Source organism: Cygnus olor, chromosome 11 (genome assembly GCF_009769625.2).
Source record: "Cygnus olor isolate bCygOlo1 chromosome 11, bCygOlo1.pri.v2, whole genome shotgun sequence".
Taxonomy (NCBI): domain Eukaryota; kingdom Metazoa; phylum Chordata; class Aves; order Anseriformes; family Anatidae; genus Cygnus; species Cygnus olor.
Genome location: NC_049179.1, coordinates 10,329,613 through 10,354,145, shown reverse-complemented (window position 1 = coordinate 10,354,145; position 24,533 = coordinate 10,329,613). Strand labels below are relative to the sequence as shown.

General features: G+C 43.0%; 1 protein-coding gene across 1 annotated transcript in view; it reads right to left on the bottom strand.

Annotated features, from left to right (window-relative positions):
• Positions 1-24,533, bottom strand: part of MYO9A (myosin IXA) — a 188,654-nt gene that overhangs the window by 114,179 nt on the left and 49,942 nt on the right. Inside the window, 4 exon segments of the mRNA XM_040569396.1 lie at positions 151-207; positions 2,949-3,048; positions 5,484-5,546; positions 9,268-9,362. Of these exon segments, the coding sequence (XP_040425330.1) occupies positions 151-207; positions 2,949-3,048; positions 5,484-5,546; positions 9,268-9,362 (315 nt within the window).

The following is a 24,533-nucleotide window of genomic DNA, read 5'->3' as shown; positions in this document are numbered from 1 at the left end:
GCAACACCACCGCAGGGCAGGGGGGAGGGTCATTAACAGGTTAAATTTCATTTCATTTCTGCTTGTGGTTTGGTGCACCTCCCAAATTCAAGTGAGCAAAAGGAGCAGCCCTGCACCAGCAACACAGAAGACGCGTGTACTTGTACTGACCGGCTCAGAGTCATAGCAATACTCATCCCAGCTCTGTCTGAGGGGTTTCTTTGTCATCTGAAAGCAAGGCAGACCGAGTTAAGTAGCATTCGGACCAAACATGACTCCCACCACCGGCTCTTCAGGCAGAGCAGCAATGGCAACCTCCCAAGTAAAATAATTGTTATTATTCTGTGCAGTCATTCCTGATCTTTTTCAGCATGAAGTAAGATTTATAGTTCTTTTCAAGGCCTGTGATGCTCTGATTTCTGCACCCAGTGTTTTCAAGGTAGTGGGGATTTCTCAGGCTATCAGCTTAATGATTTTTTAAGAGAATTCAACTACCATGGTTGGAAAAATCTTTGCTTTGCCCAGAGCAAAGAGGTATTCAAGCAGAGTTGATTTTTGTTTCCACTCTCAACCTCTCTCTAGACCCATATATGTGCTGCAAAACTGAGTTCTTGGTTGAAAGTACCATCTTTTTCTGAGTTTCTAACTTCTTCCTATCAGACAGTGACAGACTTGAAAGGCATCACAGGAGCGCAGGACTTGCCCAGGCTCAGCACTTGGTGCTCCTGCGAGGGAGACAGACACAGCACCGCAGCTCCTGATGCAATTAAATAAGGATCTAATCCTGCAAATTACTAATTCCAGAATGGATAAATATGGATGTAGAACACAGAAAATATTTAGCAAATTGCAGGGTAGGCCTCTTATCATTGGTATGAGACTGAGACGTCATCCAAACTCAGGGGATATTTTAAGTAAATTTGCTTTTAAAAAAACAAAAGTGAAAATATTTTTTGTCCAACCTGCTTCCTACATTTACAGATCAACAAAATGCTCTGTTATTTCGCTGAAGTATCTGAATAGATTATTTCTCATATGAAATGCAAAATACATTTTTATTTTGCATAACAATGTGAGTTGAAGAACCTGGGAAAAGAAAATAATGCTTGAGTTGAGGATTGAGTCAGTCCTTGACTTAAGGGGCCTGGTTCAGTATTTTATAGCTTTTAAATTTTAGTATTTAATTTTAGTTACACACTTATGCTCACTTCTGGGCTTGTTCTTTTCCCTCTCTAAAAGGCAGGGATTTCTCTAGGACACATTCAAGAACTTACTGAGAATGCTCAAGGATCGTTTTATTACTTTTCCCTTTTATGTCTGCAGAGTTTTTCTCCCCATTCCTCCATTACTACTTTTTCCTTCCTCCTCCTTATTTTCCTTTTTTCCCGTTTTCCTACAGGACATGGGAAGGCAGTTACTGCATTGTTGGGAATCCTAAATATTAAACAATGCACTGAACTCATCTTTAGGAGCCATTTTCTCATAGTTGTCAGTGTTACCTGGTCTCCCTAACATGAACGTTAAATGCAGTAAAATGATTATAATCAAAATACCCAAAACCCCCAAATGTTACTACTCTCCATAAACTGTGTTCAGGTAAGTCCGGAGTCTGCTTCCATCATCTGCTGGATGTACGTCAGCATCCTCCTGCAGCCTTCTCGCCCACAGCAGCGTAATTTTGATTAAAATAAACACTTCAACCTAAAATATCACACTCCTATCAGATCTACACACTACGCACCATGAAATGCATTATTATGTGTTAAATATTAATGACCCTAAACATTAAAATGCTACTAAATAAAGGGAAGGACTATAATTAAAAGCAATATTTTAGGCTAACATAGAACTACCGGATTGCCCAACAAAATCTGTGAATCTGACAAAACATTCCATCCAAATTATCTAGGCACTTTTGAGCTGCAAAACTGCAGCGCAGATGGTCGCAAAGAACACACCACGTTCTCCAACCTCTGCACTGCTTCCGAGCACAGGAGGCACAAACAGAGAGAGCAGAAGCCTTAAACTCTTAGTATGTTCTTCATTTGAGCAAATTTCCTGATCCTACTAAGACTGGGTAGTAGTCATTAATATCACAATATATTTTGGCTTTGATAGTCCACTTTAAAAATCTTTAAAAAGCCCTGGGTAATTGAGATATATTACAGAGCTAAATTATATTTCTAGAAAGACTAAAAGTTATTTGCATTGCACACTGCACATAAGTTGCTCTCCAACTTGTGGGCTAAATCAGTCTTTATTGCTAATCATGTCTCAACTCCAAGAAAACGGCAATTACAGTTAAAAATCAACGTGTAACCTAAGTGCTGTTGTTCCATGTCATCCTACTCCATTAATTATGTTTTTGAACAAAAAGCAGTAAATTCCCTCTTTACAAGCATCAATGCATATTAAACACCTGATGTAAATTAGATTTTCTAAAGTTTGAAGTTAATTGGCCATTGGTAATACCTCACACATTTTAAATTCTGACATTTTCAGTAGTTTTTATGTTTTTACATTAAACTTCTTGTATTGTTAAATTCAAAGTCTCATGCAAACAGCCAGCCAAAATTAGGACTATCTCATTTAAGATACTACTTCTTAATGGTCTACTGGCATCACACATTTTTCTCTTTTCTTCCGCTCAGCAGACAGATGTTAATGACTAAACATTCATTCAGAGAACAGGTAGGTTATTACTGTTTCTCCCTTATATGCATTGTGTTTATAGTCATCTATTTAACATATTCCAGTTAGGGGACAGAAAATGGAAAACACTGATTTTTCCATACTATCAGGTGTTCAGATTGCCAACGCAGATTACTTTCCAATGTCGGACCACTGCCTACAGAGCACTGAGACAACCCATTTTCATTACTGCACACATTTTCTTCATTAGCATTAAGCTTCAGTGGTGGAAAAGGCAAGACCTTGTACTGCCAGCACTACCGGTAGAGTATTCCCACCTGGTTGAGGTAATGATATTCCTCAGGTTGCTTAAGATGAAATGCTGATCTCTCTTCCTCGCTCGCTCCTGCCAGGAGGTAATAAAATACATGGTAGTTCCTGGTGACAAAGAAAAAAAGATGTTAAACTTGAAAACAACCAGCAGCATTGAGTAGGGAAACACATAAACCTCATAACTTCATTTTCCAGCTTCTGAACTTAGACCTGTGTACACAGTTTTAACTCACAGATAGGGAGAAATCCCATGGTTTTTAGCTGGTAGGGCAATTTTGAATGAAGTTAGAATTTTAGGGAATAGAACAGCAAAATAAGAAACTAAAAAACTCATAAATTTGGAAAGGATAACAGCCGCTGAGTCCCATGTCACCAAAGCCCTCCAGACAAGAGACGAGCCCAATCTCTATCTAGTATTGGTCTAATCTCGCTTTGATGCAGAAACAGATGAAAGCTCCAAAGATGATTTACAAAGATTTTTGTAGATCCAACATATAAATATACAATAAAGCCTTCTGCAATGACTGGAACGCTCAACCCTGATGGTGGTTTAGGAATGGCCTGAGACCACTGTACACTGATGCAAAAGATTAAACCAATTAATGGAGAATTAGATCCGCCTCTCCATCCAAGGACGCCCACTCTCCAAGAATATACTTAAAGAATTCCTAGCTGACATCGTCGTGTTTTCCTCCAGAAACATGTGCAAGGCCTACATATTTATTGGAGTCAAAACACTTTTGCAATGCAGAAATTATTACTTTTTAATACTTCATTGCAACAACAAAGTAATACTTTTGCAGTTGCAGTTCTGTATGACAGAATGGAAAAATCTTCAATTTTTATGGTTACTCAAATACTTGGAATACTTGAATATTACTAAAAAAACACAAGTGACACTCATCTGTTTTGCTTCAAAACAACTACGACATGGATTAATGCTAACAGCATAACAGAATGTAAAACCACAACTTTGGTTTATGCCAGACATTTTCCAAGAGAAATCAAGTTAATAATTACAGCACCCAACAGCGCATTTATCAAGTCTGAGGCTGTGTGTGCCATCTAACTTTGGGATTGATCCATCAGCATTAGAGAAAACTTCCCGCACATCTATCCCAAAAAAGGAAGCACAGACAGAAGTGCCAGTAGTTGAAAGACATAAGATGATGGAGAGTTAGAAGCAGCAAATTTGTTACAATCAGAATAAACAGTTACTGAAGAGGACACAGCAATTAATATGTTGCAATTAGGAAAGAATAATTTGCTTAAATTTGTTGTCTATATAATCTTAGCTTTTTCTAGAGGCCTTTCTGATGTTTTCAATCTGTTAAGAGCTATAAAATAGAATTAAAATGTCATCTTGTCCCCAAATTAGATATTAAGTAGTTTACAAGTTGTGCAAGAAAACAAATGGTATGTGATAATCCATATGACATTAATCATACAGACAATGGAAAATATAAGTCAAGGACTGTTAATAAAATAATAAAGTCTCTTTTCCCTCGGTAGTACATTCCTCCCTAAACAGGCAAGGAGACAGCAAAAACAGGCTTCTATGGCCAGACAGCATCTTAGGAAACAAAGCCTGAAACTAGACAGACTTTGGTGCCTGAGTCCAAAATTATGAATAAACACATGCATATAAATATAATAAAAAAACAGCAGGAGTAAACATAACAAAAATTGCAATGAATAGGATTTATTTTTCAGTTTCAGATACACCTTCCCCATCACCCAGAGCACTACCAGTGGTTCTGGGTGCAGCCTCCTCCATCTGCCTGGGGCTTCAAGAAGCACGAAGTCTTAGGCCTTGAACATGACCAAACGAGGAGGGTTTGATGAAGATTTAATGCAGGACCTGTTACAAGGATTGCTTTTACCCTTTAACCCCATGCAACCAGGAAACGTGCCATAGGGCTGGAGCTTTCCAGCCCAGCAGCTGGGTGCCGCAGGCTTGCTGGCTGGCACAATGCACCCCGTGCTCTTTACTGCCCCATCCCACGGGATGCTCCCTTCGGAAACGGGAGAGGCAAGTTTCCAACAGCCCTGGCTGCAGAGAGCAAAACACCATCCCCCCTTGGCTGCTGTTCTCCAGGCAATAACAGCAGACCCAGTGCCTGCAGCCACCACCATCTGAAAGATGCAAATCCTGCTCAGTTATCTCAGCAAGTTTTTGGCAGCGTCCTTCCCTCCATGCACTGGTATTTGCTGCTTCACTGAGTCGTTACAGTGTGCGTGACCACTGATGGCTTTTTTTGGATAAAAGATGTTTTCAGGGGGCCAGCCCATGCGATGATACAACTTAGTGTCACCCACTCTGAACCCACACTAGCAGAGCTATTGGAGTTTGGGCTTGTCTCCTCAAGCCAAGATGGTACAAAATGTAAACACGGACTTTATCCACGAAGCACACAGTTAGAAGTGCGAAAATCCCGATTCCCCGTGCCAGTTCAAACAGGGATTTAAGCCATCTGCACCACGCTATCAACACATTCAGGAGTCAAAGCCAACCATGGAAGCAAAACACAGGCACCTACCGTTCGTTGTGCTCCTGGTAGACGAGTCTGGACTTCTCCAGCAGATACTTTTCAACATAAGCACTGGAAGGAGAAATAAAAGCGTTATTCATTGACCCAATATTCAACTTAAATGAACACAGCTTTACTGGGACTTTTCAGTTTTAGTACACAAAAAAGTTTCAGCCTTGTTTCACTTAGTTATATAAATTTCTTCCTAGGCAGAACAAGCCCAATATTATGCTTGGCTTTTGAGGTTTTTTGGTTTGATACAAAGCCAAAACTAACTTGGATATGAAAAACATGATCTCAGATGAATTAGCCTATGGGCAGGGAGTGCAGGGGGAAATTCTGACAGAAACTAAGAATCTCTGATACCTATTTAATCCAAAGCCAGCAAAATAAAATCGCTTGCAGACTGAAATTCATGCACAAACCCTACTTCAACAAGAAATACATCTGGATGCAGAAGTTTGCAAGATAAGATTTAGCTGCAGATTCATTACCCAAATTACCACCCCCCCTCCCACAACAGCCACTTCTCAACAAAAACCTGGGTTATTAACTTCCGGCTACGGTCAGAAAACAAACAACTGCAGAAGCTCCTTACTGGCACTTACATTTATCCTAACAGCCTCATAATGAACTTATTTCATCTACATATTAATACAAAGCTTTGCTAGCTGAAACAAGCTTCGGCGTGTTCTCTGTTTGTTTGTTTGTTTTCTGTGCAATACCAACCAGTAACGATAGGGATTTAGAAATTGGAGCTATAATTGCCAACGGCGATGATGTAACATGAAACACAAAAGCAGAGGCTGGGCTTTTCCAGCTACCGGCTCGCAGTGGGGTGGCACTGACACAGGCAGCAAGGTGCAAGCCAAGAACCCAAGGAAGCTTGGACATGGTGAGACAACGCGGTGCTCGCATCTCCACCTCCAATGGGGAGGATGTTACTAGGGGCTCAGTCCCTCTCCTCTGCCTTCACGGAAAAATCAGCCACGTGGTCGTGCCCAAAGGTGTTCGATGACTCCTAGGGCAGGCAGCACTGAGGAGAGGCCACTGGAAGAGGCACACCCTCGGGAGGCTCTTGCTGTGCAGGAGGAGTAAGAACGGGCAGACAGGCTACAGCACAGCACCATTTTCCTTTGCATGCTGTGCACCAAAAGGTTTTTTCTTGTTTATTCCCGGTGAGGAAGCTGACAACAGCTATGGATATTCCTCGCCAAGAGGTTTCCTTCGCATCCCCCTTCTAACCTTAAGCACGGGCTCGTGTTTTTAACAAGTTTTCAAGCCAGGACATGAGGTTCCCTGTAGACTCAGGGAGTAGATAGGGCGACCCAGGAAGATATCAGAACGTCTGCTGTAGGATGAGTTGGATCGAGTCCACTGTTCCTGACGTTTAATCCCTTTCCCTGTGATTTCTGCTCTTATTATAGACCCAAAAAAAAGTCTTATACAATAATTTAGGTTGGAAAGGTCCTCTGGAGGTCATCTGGTCCAACCCAGTACTGAAAGCAGGGCCAATTTTTCTTTTTTTTTGAGGTGGGATGGGGGGTAGATGCATGCAAATGCTGTTCTGGTAAGATGTTCTTTGCTCAGAGGGAAGGCCATAAAGAATACACGTCCAAGGAAGAAACTTTGCCCCCTTATTTCAATAGGATAGTGAAAAGGAAAAGAACCAATGTATAAAACAGCAAATCCCCTCAAAATGTTTTCTTTCTATTTACTGCTGTCAATGATATAGAAACTACCTTATCATTACTCACAGTTTTAACAGTAAAGAGTTTTTGAGAGTATGATTTCATGCAAAATATTCATTTAACCATGCTACAGAACCTGTACCTGGTATACCAGGTAATATCAACTGAAACTTGAGAATGAATTTCGCATACAAATACCACCATGCAAAATACCCAAGCACTGTGTTTGAAAGTGCTGCCTCTTGCTGTTTGTGATACAGCCCCATGCTGCTGCACAAATTTAATTAAAATGTCTCCCATCTGGCTGTTCTGCAATTTTAAGGAGTATGTAAGATGTTGAGGCTTTTGATCATCTTAGGAGGACTGAACACGTTGCAATGACCTTCCTCCCAGTTCACTTATCACTGAACAGGACATAATAAATTCATAAAGCCTTATGGGAACACACTTCAACATAGCCATTGCTCATGCTCCACTGATTTCAAACACATCTTCAAAGGCTTCATTTCGTGGGGTGGGGTTGGCTGCTACTAAATCTCTCGGCTCTTACATCTCTTAAGTTGAAATTCCCTTCAAGTTTGGGTCATTATCTGCATACAGTTTGTAATCAAATATCTAACTGCTATTTTCAGCCTATGAACGGAGCAAAATTCTGATTCGGTACAGCAAATTGCACTTACATTAACAAAGCAAATTGCATGCACAAAATGGGGACAGAGTTGATTTGTGTAAGCACAGATTTTAAGCACACAGTCTGACAAATTTTAAAAAGAGTACTTGTGATCTTCCTCCTAAGATTATGGAAAAAAATTTTACTGTCATAGGCCTGGAACAGCTCACAGTTTTTTTTTTGTTGTTGTTGGGTTTTTTTTGGTTTGTTTGTTTTTAAGAAAAGGGAGAAAAGTTCTCTTTATTTTTAGAACTGGAGCATACAAATGCAATGCTATTTGCAGGTAACTGCCAACCATCAATAGAGGCCACTACCAGAGAGCTGGCACAGCATGCCAAGATAATATATTGTTATGGCATTTGCTGGATTCTACCCTATGCTTCCGTTTATGTAGGTATTAAAAACAATTGAGGCTTATCCTTTTAAGAGAACTGTTCACCAGAGCTAATAACAAAAGAAGAGAAAAGAAAAAGAACATCAGATTAGAAGTTGGATGAAAAAAACAGTTGCCTGACTGCAAAGTACGCAGAGTACCCAAGCTCATTTGAAAAATTAATGGCATCTATTTGTGTGATACTGTTTGCTGGAAAGTAAGAAAGAAAAAAAATTAAAAGCCATTCTCTACAATAACAATGAAGTCCCAGCAAGAGATCTCTTAGCTAGCTGTAAAAATTACCCAGCCCCTGGAATGCCACATCTACTCTTCGCTTCTCCAACTGAGTTAATTAACCCAGCCAAAAAGCAGAGTTAAGGCAGCACTGCTCTCTTAGAGCTAGTTTGAGTTGCTTCACGATACGCTGACACCCTTAGGAGAGGCCAAAGAGAAATTCGGGTCCAGATCTGCCACCCAGAAGCCTTCATCCAGCTGCAGCTTTGGGAAGCAGCAGCAACACTGGAAATAAATCCTGTGGTGGTAGAGTGGAAAAACACGATGGAGACAAGCATCTCCTTGCAACAGCCCACAGAAAAAGATGCCCTAACTGGTCATGGGTTTGGTTCAAGAGGCACTTCAGGGTACAGACAGAAGCATATGGAGAATTAGACCACGATGCTAAGTAGTCTGGCTCCATCTTCTCCGTAACACCCAGCAGGCAGCTGGGAGATTAAATCCCCCTTGGCTTTCTCTTCAGGCGACTGCACCCAGCCTCTTCCTGCCCATTGCACGCTCCAGCCCCCCAGCCCGTCCTTGTGGCCCACCCTAGCTAAAACAATCCCCTTCCTGCCTTGCCAGCAGAAAACTTTTCTTCTTCTTTGGAAGAAAAATTCCATTTCAGCTTAATTACAAAGTTGACATCATGATTAATGAGAGCTGGACTGGCTTAAAGCCAACTCAGGTGTATTCATACTTTAATGTGCAGCATAGGTACGCCAACATTTTCATAACATTTAAATATGCTAAAAAATATACGCTGTGAATCCAATTTCCGCTTACCCTCGCACAGTGCCCGTCTCCTGATAATTCACTTGAATAAATTTGCCGAAGCGACTTGAGTTGTTGTTATGCGCGGTTTTTGCATTTCCAAAAGCCTGTTAAAGAAAGAGATACCATCAGGACGTTTGAAAAGCCACCACCTTTCCTTATTTATACGCTCATCGCTAACAACTGACTTTCCAGATTTTGCTGTCATCGTATCATTAATAAGAAACACATGGCAAAAGTTAGTTGAATGGGCTACAAAATAATATGATGAGCATCTGGGGACCACATTCGTTTTCAGTTTGGGATTCATGAAGGACAGATAAACGCTCTTTAAAAGTAAAGCATAGCTATACATGAGATTTAATATTTGAAGTTATTATATTCTATATTAAGGTTATACTTTATTCATTTAAATAGATATAAAAGTACGCTGCTCCAACAAGACTAACTTTAATGAGCTAAAGGAAGCTGCTTTTTAATTATATATGGAATTAGGGGAAAACACTTTGAAGGCTTCTCAGATGTTCGACAACGTTGTATGTAACACCGACATAGCCTGTAGTATCCTCAGTATTTCAGACACTGTCGCTTCAATTTGTCGCCACTGTTTTTCCAAAACTGAAATGCTTTTAAGGCTTTATGACACAAAGCTTTCATTAAAACCCTGCCTTACTGAGGCACCTAATACAGACTCATTTACCATTGGTTAAAAGAAACCCCTAACCACAAGAACTATTGGAAACCCATAAGAGCTGCATCTCAAACCAGCTTAATTGAGAACTGGTATTTGCAATTGTGCCTAAATCATTTTAATAATCTGGCCCACGGTGACAGAAACTGTCATGCTGCCAGGTACAATTAATGCTTCATTTATTACATCGGTTTTGGTAATCATTCACCTTTACTCCTAAGTCAAACCTATTTAAGGCAGTTATACGCAGGGTAGTTCCTGGAGTTGCGTATGTACATTGATTCACAGACACATTTTGTGCTGATGTTCAACATTAGTGTTCAGCTCCGAGCTCCCAGCAGATTTATTTCCTACTCAGCTATTTATTAGAAAAGATTAAAAAGGCTTTACATCTATAATCCCAACCTTCTCAAATGACCTTTGCAGGTTTTATTTTGCACCTAAAAGCTAAAAAAGAAAGGCTAAATGAAAGGAAAGGCACTCCTTGAAGGCACTTGCCACCTCCCATGCATCACAGGCTCCCCATCAGCGGGACGCAGCGGAGTGGCTCCAGGCTGCAGAGATGTGGGTGCCCGGCCCAATGTCACCATATCCCTCGGGTGGCACCAATAATCATGCACAGTGTTACATCCCAGCCCCAGAACTGCAGGTTTGCTAACATAATAGTGACGGCCCTCCCCCCCCACCCCATCTGAATACACGCATTTGTTTCAGCTCATGCTGTTGCATATGAATTTGCCTCAGTTGACTAAAACAAGTTCTGCAATAGCAGAAACCTGCCAAACGAGCAGCTGATGGTTGTGCTTGCACAGAGAGGCTGGTTTCGTAACACTAATGAGTGTTCCTATACACAGGTTTCCAACCTTTTCAGGCTGTACATACTTTGTTTTCTGATTTTTCCCCCAACATCACTGCTGCACACAGTGGCTTTTCCCCCAGCACCCTCATCCTCTCCTGCAGGGGCCCTGGAACCCTCCCCGTGCCCCCAAAACCACCTCCTGGCCACTGAAACTCAGGCATCCGCTTCCCCAGAACGTGCATTTTCAGATTAAAAGTCTAAAGTTATTTCAGTGTTGCCAAAGGATTTACCTGTCCATTGCAGGTGTTTCAGCTGAACAGCTCAGCAAGCACACGCAGCAGTGTTTAAGCAGAATACGGTGATATTCAACACAACAATATTAAAAGGGTTTTCTGGTTCAGCTCCCTGTGCTATAGGACAAGGAAATTGCCCAAGGGGAGAAGCAAGTCTGTTTATTGGGATTTCTTTGAGAAGAGAATAAAACAGAGAAAGCTTCCCACCAGCTGCGATGCTTCCTCCTTGAGTGGGTGCAGGACCCGCGGTGATCGCAGCCCCACCTCCATGCGGCAGGGCTTCCACCTCAAGGCAATGTTGTATCGGCAAATTCCCGAATCCCCTCACATCCCAACAGGCTGGATTTCTCTTATTTCTATTAAAACAGATTCAGGATAAAATGTGTCGAATGTGGGAGTGGGAAACTGCAGGATTCCTTTTTTTTTTTTTTAAATGAGGAATAGGTTTCATGGCTTTTTCTGGATTAATATGCCAAATCAAGTTATATTCTATAACCCAAACACCCACAGAAATCGTAAGCCATAGTATCACTCTTTCAGGGATTTTCTGTATTCCTTGCGTAAATGAGAAACCTCTCTACATCCTGCCTTGTTAAAGCTTAAGCTTACTCTATGGCATAGGCATGCTGGTAAAGGGCCAGTAAGTAGCTCAAGACACGTCTGATGTTTAACTTGAGACAATTTAATACATTTTTGTTAGTTTTACTCACCGCATTTCTTTAACAGAACTAGCAGATTAAAAAAAAGCACTACTAATTCAATTTATGCACGTCTAGTCTACATATGCTTGAACAACACCCCACGTTCTTCTGCAGCCAGCAATGATGGGGCACAACATTGTTCAGCCTCGGAAAACAGAGAATGAGTTACAACTGCTTCACTAAAATTAGGTTCTGTTCACATTATTTCACTTTTCTAACCCGTCGATTCCAAGCTGTTCGACGCTCAGCGGAAAAACTCAGTAACAGCATTCCTCAAATTCTTGGGGAGACCAAAGCTTGTCCTGGCCGGAGCTCAACGCTCTGAAGGAAACGAATTCAATACGCTCCTCTGTGCGAGCAACGTGTCCGTCTGGAGCGGCTGCTGGTGCCCCAACGGCTCGGCAAACGCAGAGGAGCAGGCAGCCCCATTCCTGGTACCTCCTACAGCACTTCTGCACAAAGAGATGCTTATCGTGGACCGGGCTGGGAGCTGAACGTTTGCACCACAGGCTAATTCACCAGGCAATATTGTTGGCGATGAAGACTCAAAAATGAGCTGTGTTCCCGAAATTGTGCAACTGTGTCTGATTGAATCTCAAAACCTCCTTGTTCAGCTATAATCTGCTCCGTCGCCTTCAGGAACGCTCAGCGTTTGCTCATTCATGGGGCCCAGGAGGCAGGAAAAAAACCACTAACGTTTTCGTGGCTCAGTACCTGCCCTCCCTCCTCTCCTGATCCCCAGTGCTTACGGTCTCTTCATTTTGGACTCGATACCAATGCAATCTGGAACGATGATCTGGAATAAGGACTATCTTGGGGTCTTTCCTGAAATAAGTTTGTTTTCCAAACCCCTGCATCTAGGAAAACACCGCACTACCTTGCTCTCCTGTAATGACAGTAACATGGCATTTTAAAGGTAATTCTACCTGAATATCACCCCTGCATAGAGTAAGAGCTTACGCAGAGCAGAGCAGGTAGGAAGGTACATGCCTTCTCTCGGGTATTTAAGGTCCCTTTTTTTGCACAGCCCTTTGCAGATGAACCTCCAGCACTCAGATCTATTTTTGATGCTGCTGCCCTTAGAGTGAAAACTAAACAAATCCAGCATTTTATCTTTGTTATTTAGAGCTATGTATTAACAGGCAAAAGTTTGAAAACGCCTGACACGCACAGCGTGGCAAAGACTATGAAATTGGCACAGAGATTCACGAATAAAGTCTCTGAGTAAAGCAGAACTGCTTGTAGCTACTGTGTAAGCCAGGAGAAAACTCAAAGTGTCGGCGTAACAAAACCCAAGACTGAACTTAGACCACTGAGCATGACGTTTGCTGTCACAGTCACATGTTTAAATCCCCACATACATTGGTGCTGTTAAAGCACAGCAGCAAGGTGACGAGTCTGCCCAACCAGATGCCCAAAGAGCCCAAGCCCTAAGACATGGGGAATGCAGTGAAGAGGAGAAAAAAAAGATGAAATTGGAAAAGCCTATTTGCCATCAAATAAGTTCAGCAAAGGACAGAGCCAGAAGGAGGTGGACAGGACAAAAGCTGCACAATGCTAGGGACACTTATTTCAAAGAGAGCCTCCATAAAACTTAATTAAAAACCCTGACAGAACAAAGACTCTGTTATTAAAATATATATATATATCATTAATATTGAGTTTGCTGACCTGTAACAATAGCTACTGAGCACAATAAAACAAGCACATCATCACAAAAAGTGATTAATACCAGGAAGTTCTCTTTGCAAAGCAAGTCAACTAACTTCTATGCAGGAAAGAACAGCCCACAGGAAAAAAAAAATGCATCTTTACATTTCACCATGCTGCTAACACTGCTATCTCTGTGTGAGCACCACACAGAGGGCTCACGGGGTTTTTAACTTAGCCTGTGCAGTTAGGAACTCCTTTCTGCATCTTCAGACATAAATACGCAGATGTTAAAGACAACTTTTTGCTTGATTTGGTTCAATCTGCAACCAATTTCACAGCATTCATCCTGCCAGGAATCTTTTTTTTAACAGAAATGCACTGAACTGGGACCAGAACAGCGATCACTTCATCACCCAAAATGCACCTGGATGACTTGAGTTAGAGCTTCCCTAAATTTTCTCTCGTTATATCTGCCACAATAATGGCAAACGTATTTCTTTTACTTAAATACTTTTATTTAAATTCTCTTGTTTGAAGACTTCCATTTAGAAGAAATACTTCTTTTAAGCCTGCAGCTCACTGCATGATACAGCCCGTCAACCTGAACTGCACTGCTCGATCGCTCCAACAAACCTCACCCGACTTTCAGTTTCCATAACCTGCGTGCAGCAGAGAGCAGGGCAGCGAAACAAGCGCTGAAGCCAAAAAGCATGAGGTGCAACTCGAGTTCCTGCAAAGCAAAAGAGGATTTACGTTTATTATGTTCATCTTGCGGGACATTCTTCTGCATGGGCAAGCACCAGCACTCAATGTCTAGGCTACAGCAATTAAATACCAGGTCGAGTGCTGACACCTCACCCTTTAATTCTCCTCACTAGGGCTTGGTGCTTCACACAGCCTAATGAAAGCATTTATGCTTTTATGGTAACCAGCACAAACCACCAAGTATTTATAATGCATGTGCTGCGATGCTTGAGCTGAGCTCTTGCCAAGAACGGACCTGCAACGCTGACCAGACCTGGTAGCACGAATCTGCTTCATCTTTGGGCTAACTTCTAAACATTTCTCCTTCAGTCAACATGCAACATATGTATACAACAACCTATAACATTTGCACATCAATATATTATGCCTATACATAAAAACAGCATTATTCATCCTTCAACCAGTCACTGAAACACATCGCATAACCACAACACAATTTTCCATTTCAAACCTCAAAGGTGCTAAAGCAGCTTAGACTTAAGGTCTATAATGAGAAAATGCTTTTATTTTTGACATTACAAACCGATGGTGTTTGTCCTTGATTATTCTAGAAAAAACCTCTCCCGGCTGTTGCCATGCCCAGAAGAACTGAAGGGCACCCAAATCTCTGCAAGCCCTGCAGAAGTCGTTTGCCCAGCAGCAGATAACGAGGATGCTGGTGACTGGATCCATCGCAGGAATCCAGCTCCGCTTCAGCAACTGCTACTGGAGAGGAAGGTGGTTGCTTGCACAGCACAGGAGGGTGGAAACCCTGAATGCACCAAAATTGGCTTCAGTTTTGGGCTCCTCGGTACAGGAAAACTTAACACAGAGGAGCTCAGGCTGCTGAACTGGCTGGGGGCTGGTCCTCCCTGAAACACCCACGGTGGCTCGGAGACGGATCAGCAACAGGCACAAGTCACAGAAGGAAAATTCTGATTATATGGAAGAGAGGAATGTTTTCAGCATGAGGGCAACCAAATAGTAGAACAGGGCCCAAAACAGCTGTGGGATTTCCATCTCCGGGGATACTCAACACTCCTCTGAGGCCACTTGACCTGCACAGCTGGACCAGGGGACTCCCAGAGATCCCTGCCAACCTCAGCCGTCCTAGTTTCACAAATCTACTCACGTTACTTGCCCTTCTGGCACAGAGGGCAGCTCTACACAGTGCCTAGAACAAAATTTTATAGGTCAAGGGCAGCGCACCCGCCATAGGCTTACCCTGTGCAGGATTAAACACGGTGTGTTCTTTCAGCATAAAGCACATCAGGTATGTTAAGAACAGTTCACAGTAACAGCCGGAAAAGGACCGTCACTGGGTGGAAGCCAAATGAGTTCTACCAAATTAAATTACTTTTTGTAATTTAAACCATATATAAAATACCACTTTTTCATGATACAGGCTATGAAGCACCTGGCTTTTGATATTTATTTTACTGCTAAGTGTCTGCCAACTCTAAGTATCTTGTCATTCTAAAGCATTTGCACTAAATAGCCCCCTGACCACAGCAAAACAGAATATTTGGGGGAAGAAATTCCTCCCCTCTCCCAAACCACACGACCACCCTGGAACTGAGCAATTAACAAAAAAAATCTTTTGCAGCAATTAGGCTTAAGATAGAGGGTCAGTTATGACCACTTATCTTTATGCACTTCAAGTTCACACTCCCAAACTGAGATAAGGGAGAAAATTACTTTTAATTTGCGAGTACTCCAATGGAGAAGCTTTGTGTGTCAACTGAATTGAATAACGAGTTCCAGTGTATGCAATGCAGCTTTCAAGAGAACCATTAAGTAAACTCAGTAAGATACTCTAGATACAATTATTATAAAAGTGATTACAATACACAATTTGGGGGGAGATTTCAAGCTCTGCTGATGCAGGTGTTCTATCAGTCATGTAAGAAATAGGATTTAATGCCAGCATTAAGGGCAAATGCTCCAACCTTGGCAACACGTTCCTTCTTTTCCAGGTTAGTGCTTAGGCAAAGGATCAAGGAATTGCCACGTAACCACAAAGGAACAAAACCAATGCCAAACCAAGGCCTCCTACTTGAGTCCTCTTCCCAAATGGGGATGCTTTCCCTGCACACGCTGTAATGGGGAAAAAAAAGGTGGCTGAGCACTCAGCAGGCATCGTCAGATGCTGGCACGGATGGATCCGGGAGGCAGAGGCTGCCAAATCTGTAAGGTTTTCATGCACATAGTGGATGGCCCTGGGCAGAGCAGCCAAACACAGGTGTTTTCCAGCAATTTCAGACACATTGGCAAACAAGCGTTTTGGTGGAGAACCTTCAGCTCAGGTTCTGCTTCGTATTTATAAAGTATCCCAAAACGGTGCTTGGTAGCTTGCTGGTGTTGCGCCGGTCTCCCTGACCCAGGGGATGTTTAGGCTTCTCAGCTCCACATGGTTATTTGGAGTAAAAGAACATTTTACTACATCAGCTGGCTGATGCAGATAGTAAGCATCTGGCAAGTTCCAGGATCGAGAAAAATCTCCTTAACTGGAGCTTCAAATAGCTTTTACATACCGATGGAGATAAAAAATAACCACGGAACTATAAGATGAGAGGCTGAAAACAAGACACAGCTCAAGGAGGAGACTTTCCTCTCCCCCAGCATGCAACACAAGCATCCCCACTGAGCACAAGAGAAGGAAAAGCAGCCTGTAACAGAATACTGACAGATGAAAAACACTTAATATATACTTAAAGTGACTGGCAAATAGGTTATGTAATATATTACAGCATCAAGCCATACCACAGTTTCCCCACCTTGCAAAATCAATTTTTACAGACCGAGGTTGAGTACGGTGATCTATCACGAAGAGCTGATTCTACAATTAAAACTTCCCTGTGATTTCTAGAAACAACACCAGCATGTGCCAGGACAGAATTCCTTCACAAAGGCCAGTACGTGCCCCACTGCAAGTAACGCGACGGCTCGTTCCCTCCAGATGTGTATAGGATGACGCATGTGGCACTGAGGCTGCCCTTGCTGGCAGAGCTATTGAAAATATTGAAAAATTAACAAGACCCAAATCTCAAAAAGCATTTCATACAGGCCAGAGCCCCTGAGACATGCCACTAAGTGCTGGGCTTGCCTCTTCTCTTGGTAGAGGCTTCGTTGTCTCCAGAGCTGCTGGCCACCCACATCTCACCTGCCCTGAAGCTGCTGCTACGAATGACACAATTTCTCCACTTCCAAAACTGAGCAGCCACGCAGCTCGGTGCTCGGCTCATGCTGGGGTCTGGTGCTGCCGCCCGAGCATCTCCCATAGCTTTGGAGCTCATCAGGCACTGTGTCGAGCTGTGCAGAGGCAGCCCTCGCCCAACGCCTCACGTGCTTCCAGGAGTGGGGTGGTGCGGGTCCTCCGGCGCGCTGCTTGGCACAAGACCAACCCTCAGCCTCTAATTTAGGGAGAGGGACACGGTCTGGCACGCTCCCCCTGGACACCCGCCAGCCCCTGGAGGAGGCCTCTCAAGGTCCCTTCAAAGCCCTGTTTTTTTCCTCTTTTTTTCAAGTAATGATTCCACAAGGGGCCATAAACGTCTAGAAGCCAAGTTTCAGCTTCCCACTACATACTTGGACAGCCCCGACAGCACTAGAAACTGAAGTGTTCCCTGCTCAGGCCTGACACAAGTTTTCCTGTAGTTTGTCACCAAAATCAGTGCCACAAACCAAAATGCAGAAGAAAGCGTCCCTAACGTCAAACCTTCCATCTGGAAGCTCTTAGCGGAGGCACGGGGTCGTTATGTATATTTTACACACATATTTTCGTGATTTTCCCAAGAGAAATATGTGTAATGAATAAAAACAAAAACATGTTAGCAGCAACAAAAACATACCACTGTAATAGGAAACCCAGCTTGGCTTCTGCGCGTGTTATCCTTCCTTTTAGACCTCAGCTACTTTTTGCTAGTTACAGGCAAAAATAATACACCCTCCCTTAAAAAACTGTCCAAGCTCTGCCATTGAGCCAACGCAATAAAAAACACATTTAAACTCTGCCATGGAAAGCCATGTTGCACAAGAAAGGACGTGGTGAAACGGGAAGACAGAAGCCTCCACCTCATCGCTGATCTTCTCCTGGATTATATAAATAATCCGCAGCTCCTCTTGAGGAGATTCCCAGATTTCAAGTGCTGTTTGTGTACACGCCGCATCAGAGTTGGGCGCAGCATGCCCAGGGAGGATGGCTTGCTCACCCAATAGCAGCTTCGCGTGCTTGGTGTTTTCTGCCGATTGCAACACTTCGGAGGCAGCTCCTGTCATCCAGCCTGGCCACAAGAACGCCTTTTCCCCTTCTGCAGCGCAGTTCAAGCAGTCAAATGGGAGGAAAGGGAACTTGAACATGGCTATTGCTAAGTATTTACAATGGACCACAATCTTCTCTCTGGGTAGCGCTGAACAAAATAAATAAAAAAAAAGAACAATTGGCTCATCTGCGACCGGAATATTTGATAAACCCTGGGAAAATCAAGGGCTGGCACTGGCTGCTCACAAGCAGCAAAAGGGAAGTCTCAGAGATCAATATATTTTTATTGACCTAAAACAAACAGATAATTTGTCTGATCAGAGGACATGATTGCTTAAAAAAATGTATTTTCAGCCATTAGGTAAAGCAAAACAGAGAATTTAACAGGTATTGCTTTCCATTTTCCAACAGCATAGGATTGGAGCATTTCTGAGGCTGTGATGGAGATATTTCCTATGAAATGGAAAAGGTTGCGAGGGCAAGGTGAGCATGACACCGCCCCGTTGGCTACCTGCGGAGGAAGCAGCAGCTGCAATGCGTGGCGCAGAAGCGACGCAGCACGGGCACAGCACCAGAGCGCTCTGCCATGCCTCCCAGCAGAGCATCGGCTCTCACCGCAGAGCACGCCCTGCCCAAATCCCCTGCTCGGCTTTGCACATTATTTTCCATTGCCATCAAGGCCAGTATTTATGAGTTAAAAAAAAAAAAAATCTGAAAAAATAAAGCCCTGAATGAATCAAACGAAGGGGAGCATGCTAAGACTCGTGCTCAAGCTTTCATGGCAGCGAGCCATGCTGCATCAAACGCAAAACCAATGCGGATGCTCATCCACCGTATTCTAGCCTAGCTTTGCTGAAAGGTGAGCATTTGGGACTTCGCTTTGAGTACTAAAGTCATCAAGTTTGCAGTGGAGGTTTGATGGGTAGCAGAGCAAACCAAAGGCGAAGGAGCACAGTTTTTTTTTTTGTTTGTTTGTTTGTTTGTTTGTTTTCTTCTTCTAGAGCCACATCTGTGAGCCATCGACCCTCCTTTTGGGATCTCCCTCCTTAGGTTGGGAAACATTTCCAAAATTTTGCAGCGAAGGAAACTGGGGTCCTCCCAGCAGTAAGCTCGTTTTACTGCACGAATTAACCGACCCCCAGCTGCAGGGAGCCAGGAGGAACATGCTGCATCCTCAAGGATGCCTACAAACCGCAGCACAAATTACGTCTCCAGAGGCATTTAATAGCACTTAGCTCTGCAATCTCTTCAGCCTTCATATGTAATGTCTTTCACTCGTTTTGGGGAGAGCAACCATTTAAATCCTGATTGTTCTTCAAAAGAATGTAGCCAGTGCTAGAAGTACAATACAGTGTGCGTGCATTTAAATCATAAAATTTTCAGAAATAAGGGTGTGCGATGGCCAGACAGACCATGGCTTGCTCAGGATGAGTGATGTTCTGCTGCTTGTGCGCCAGGAGCCGTGCACCTTTATTCCATGCTGCAACACTCACGTGCCTGACAGCACAAAATACGAGGAAAAGACACTGGGAAATTCATGGGGATGCTACTTGCCTTTCACCAGTGAGTTAATGGGAACTCACACTTGGTTTTCCAAATAATTTCCAGCAAATAAGCGATGGCTGCTCCAAAGACGCCTTCACTTGAGTACACACTCGTGACATTCCCTATTTTCCCAAAGTGGGGGCTTCCAGCTGACAGCTGTATGCAGAGCTTCTGTAACCTCTTTTCTGTTCAACTGCCTGATAAACCCTCTCTGGCTGTTTCCCATCTCGAAGACCTCTAGCCATCGCGCTCCATCTCTGTGTAATTACACAAACAGTGCGCTCAATTTGCTCACCCTGTAGAAGCCTGCAAGCTCTGCACCATTACTATTTACACTGACCTTCCTTCTTTCAAGCTTTCAAGAACCACTACAGCATGCTGAAGCATTTCAGCAGTTCTTCTCTAACAAAACACATCGTAAAGCAAGAAAAATCATGGCCTGATACTAACGTTGTGGTAGCTGGAATGGGATAAAGATAGATGTGCAACAAATTTTGTAGGCGAAAGTAACTTTGTCTGTCATCAAAATAACTGGAAAAGCGAACAAGGTTTCACATACACGCAGGCCTTCTGCCAGCCTGCAGCAAACCTCAAAGCTCGCGTACAAATTCAGAGTAGTTTTTCTCAATTTAGCACGAGACTCATTGGTAGAACCCAGTGGGAGAAAAAACCCTTAGCCAGAGGAGCACAGGAATGTGAAAAAGGGAGCCAGGAAGGGCGAAACCCAGCACTCCCTGTGCTAAGCAGCGATATGCAATTTATACCCTACATAAAAACACATTTTCTTCTGTTATTTGGAAGTGGGCGGCTACATAACACATAGCAACGGCTGCACCACATCTGAATAAAGAGCGGGCCACAGATAACTATGCTTAGCTTGTAAAAAAAATGAACTGTGAAGCCACATTTGCAAGGCAAGGGAAGGATTGCACTTGTTCCCTGGATGGGAAGGAGCTGTGCCGAATCCCTCCCAGCAGGACTGAGGCTGGAGAGTGACACACAATGCCGAGGGTACGAGCATCCTCCCCAGGTGAGAAGCAGAGTTTACTTGCTCCTTCGTGCATCACCCGCTTCTGAAGCCCTGACTCGGATGGCAGGCAGCAATCTGTTTGTTCTCGTTACACACCGCCCCAACGTGCCGAAGCCGATGAGGAAACCAAGGAGGCGACTGCTCAAGCGTTCTGCGGTGCCTGCCACCGTGCTAGCCATTATCCGCACTTCACACCAACCTCTGAGAACTAAATGGTGGAAGCAATGCCTACGGCAAGGGAGAAAGGTGACTCTGCGCAGCCAAACGTCTCCACATGCATCACTTGGAGTGATCTGGAAAGGTTTCTTGAGGTAGAACTGAAGGAACTCTCCCTTAAACAACACAGGACATGCTGTCCTGAAGTGGAGTTCAAGTGACAAACTCAGCCACTCTGTTTGCATTTGGGATGATGTGAATTGATTTGGAAACCACTTAGAATTCTGTTTCCTTTTTGCATATAAAAGATGCATGCAGCACACAGCAGAAATTGCTGGAGCACATTTATTTATTCCGAATGGGAAGCACAGGGATGCTGCTTCAGCCTTATAAAATAAGAAGACCATTAGTGGTAGCTAAGGGGAGTTTGCTTGCGTCTTTGTCTTTGAAGAGTATTAAATGCATCTCTTTATTGACTTTAATCAGCAAGCAAAACACTACATTAAAAAATTAAACGCATCTGAAAACAGCATTTCTTCTCTACATAGCTCTGCCTGCAGTTTAAGGAGGAGGAATGGCAAAGGAAGCTAAAAACTGACAAAAAGGAAAAGTACAGAAAGAAACCTTTCTCTCTGCTAAGTGGGCATTGCTGAGCCTTCATCCGCTTGCTTATAACCACCGGGCAGAACAGCAGCACGATTGTCCTACCTCGCTCTGGCCTGTTTTCAGCAGGAATGCTTTGGTCATTCGGCCCCTGGCATAAGATACACGACGCTTTTACCCTGGCAGTCTCTCCTTTCTGCCATTTCTTCCCTGTTTCTCCCTTTGGATGCCATCCAGGCACTCAGGATCTGCTGAAAATTCATCAGCTGCCTGGCTCGAAGTGGCTGTAATAATTAAAAGCGAGGTGGAAGCTGTAATAAGGCATGGAAAAAATCCCACATTGTCAGGAATTGTACAGAAAAGGAAAAAAAGGGGGGAAGAGGAGGGGAATGAGTGCTGAAGAGCTGCATGTACCTAAAAACATGGTTTGAAGATCCGTGGTGCTGAGCAAGAGCATCACCATCAGGGGGTTACACCTGGGCACCATGCTGTGAACAGGATCAAGATCCTGAATGAGCCTAAAAACAAAGCATTTAGACCCAGTACTCTAAAACACCCCACAGGGGCAGCTTTTTTCTCTAACATGAAACATTTAGTGACACATCATGGTTTGTATTTGTTTTGTTAAGCCTTGTCCTTTTCTACTTGCCTCTGTCTCAGACGCTACCTCATTTAACGTGGCCATCTGTCCTCAGAAAGACTTTTTCTTGAGAGGCAATGACTGTGCAGGTGAATTCACACAAATAAAATCACATTCAGTGTATTTTCTCGGCTCACCGGGTACTCTCTGCCTAAAGTCATATTAGAAATCAAAAAGAAGGTGCATGTATAGGTTACTGCATTTATAAGCGCATTTATAAGCTACTGCATACTTAAGTAGTTTGGGGAGTATTACTGCACTTGAAATTCTCTCCATGCCATACCAGAAAACAAATGCATCAGAGATAACTCATGTGATAGGCAGAAGCAGGTATTAACATCTCTACCTTGAATTACTGAGGGATTTTAGCACCAACTCACCGAACTATTAGCCTTGTACACCCCCTAACCCAGCCCACGGCACCGGACTACAGCAAGATGGGCACAAGGAACTGGGCTGATGTGCAATTCGGCTGTGAGGAACAGAATGGCACCCAAACAGAAAACATTTCCCTAATTTCTCATCAAGAAACTGTCAGCATCTGCAAGTGCCCTACCCAATGATGCTTCCTTTTCCAGAGAAATGCTACTTTTGGTATCTCATGAGCAAAATAACGTGTGGATCCGGCTACTCGGGAAGCAGTAAAAGCAAACCTTTAGGTAGAAATGCAGAGCTTTCTCTCCAAGTACAGAACTTACTATTAAGTTAAGACCTATTTTACTTCTCAAATTTCCAATTGAAACCTAGCAACTTAATTAAACTCTCAGGAAAAATTAGTGCATAAGATCTTTCAACACTACAACCATAAAGCAATTTAAGAATTACAACCATTGAAGTCCAAACGCAAACTTACGACTCCTGCAGACTTCAGCACAGCTCACACAGATCCTTTATAAGTTAATGCTTAGGACAACCTAGTTATTCAGAACGCTTCGTACTCTGTCAGAGTAGGAATAACCAGAAACCCTCTCTTCTCAACAGCCATTTCTCCTCTCAGCTAGCTACATGCAATTTTCCTGCTGACTAGATGCAATTAATACAGAAAAATAGAAATATTTTGCTCATTTATGATTATACATTAATGAAATTTTCCCAGCATCAAGAAACAGTGAGGGCAGAAACAACTGATCTAATTGATCCACAAGAGTTTTGCAACCTAAAAAGGGGAAAAAAAGACTAAACATTCCTAGAGTACCCAACTGTTCGGGTCAATATCGCTCGTAGCACGACAAACACTCCATTTTCACACAGCAAAGCCCTCGCTAATAGCTTATGGAGTTCTTTAAAAGCCTAGCAATCAATAAAATGCAATTTAAAAACTTAGTCAAAGGGGTCTGCTAATGCCATAGAGATTAAGCAGACACTGACCCAACGTTTCCTCTAAACTCTAAAATTAGCCTAAAGGACAAGCTTGCCATTGCGATCAAACTTAGAGGCAAAGATGTAAAGAAAAAGCAGTACATTTTGTATTCTACCATTTTTAAATGCATCCAGCTCCAGGCTCACACCGTGCAGATATTCTCAAGTGGGTAATTCTTGCATGGATGCAGACAGTCCCACCAAGATGAGGCTGTGATACACGGGGCTGTGACTGCATTAGTGCTTGGCTGAAACGACAGCACGGTGGTTTCCCAAAACTCAGAGCAACCCCAATCCCAATTATTTATCATTTCACACCCTCGCATGTACCAACATCAGGAAAAGCCCGGAGCTCTGACCTCATTAAGCTGTAATTGCACAGTCCGTCAGCAGACACATTTACTCATCCAAGTAAGCGTCCACTCTGTCAATAACCCAGGCTGATAAATTTAATTAATAACCCCGCTTGAAAAACAGGCAAACTTCAATAAGTGCTTTTTTTTTTCCTCCCCAAATCATTCTGTTTTCTCCCAGCTTTATTGAAATTATTCAGCTTTCCTGTACCAGATGAAAACCAGATGTCCTACAGAGGGAATGGCTGCACAAGCCAGGAGAAACCAAGACAGCAACAAGCAGGTCCCACCCATTCATTACCCCTATATTTCACTCATGCCATAAGGCTATTTATATTGCATCTCTATTATTACAAATATTATAATTGTGATGTAATTCTGGAAACCACAATTTTCTCCTCCGTAGCAGAGGAAAGGAGAAAGCAGCAAGCAAGTTAAAAGGCTCCAGCA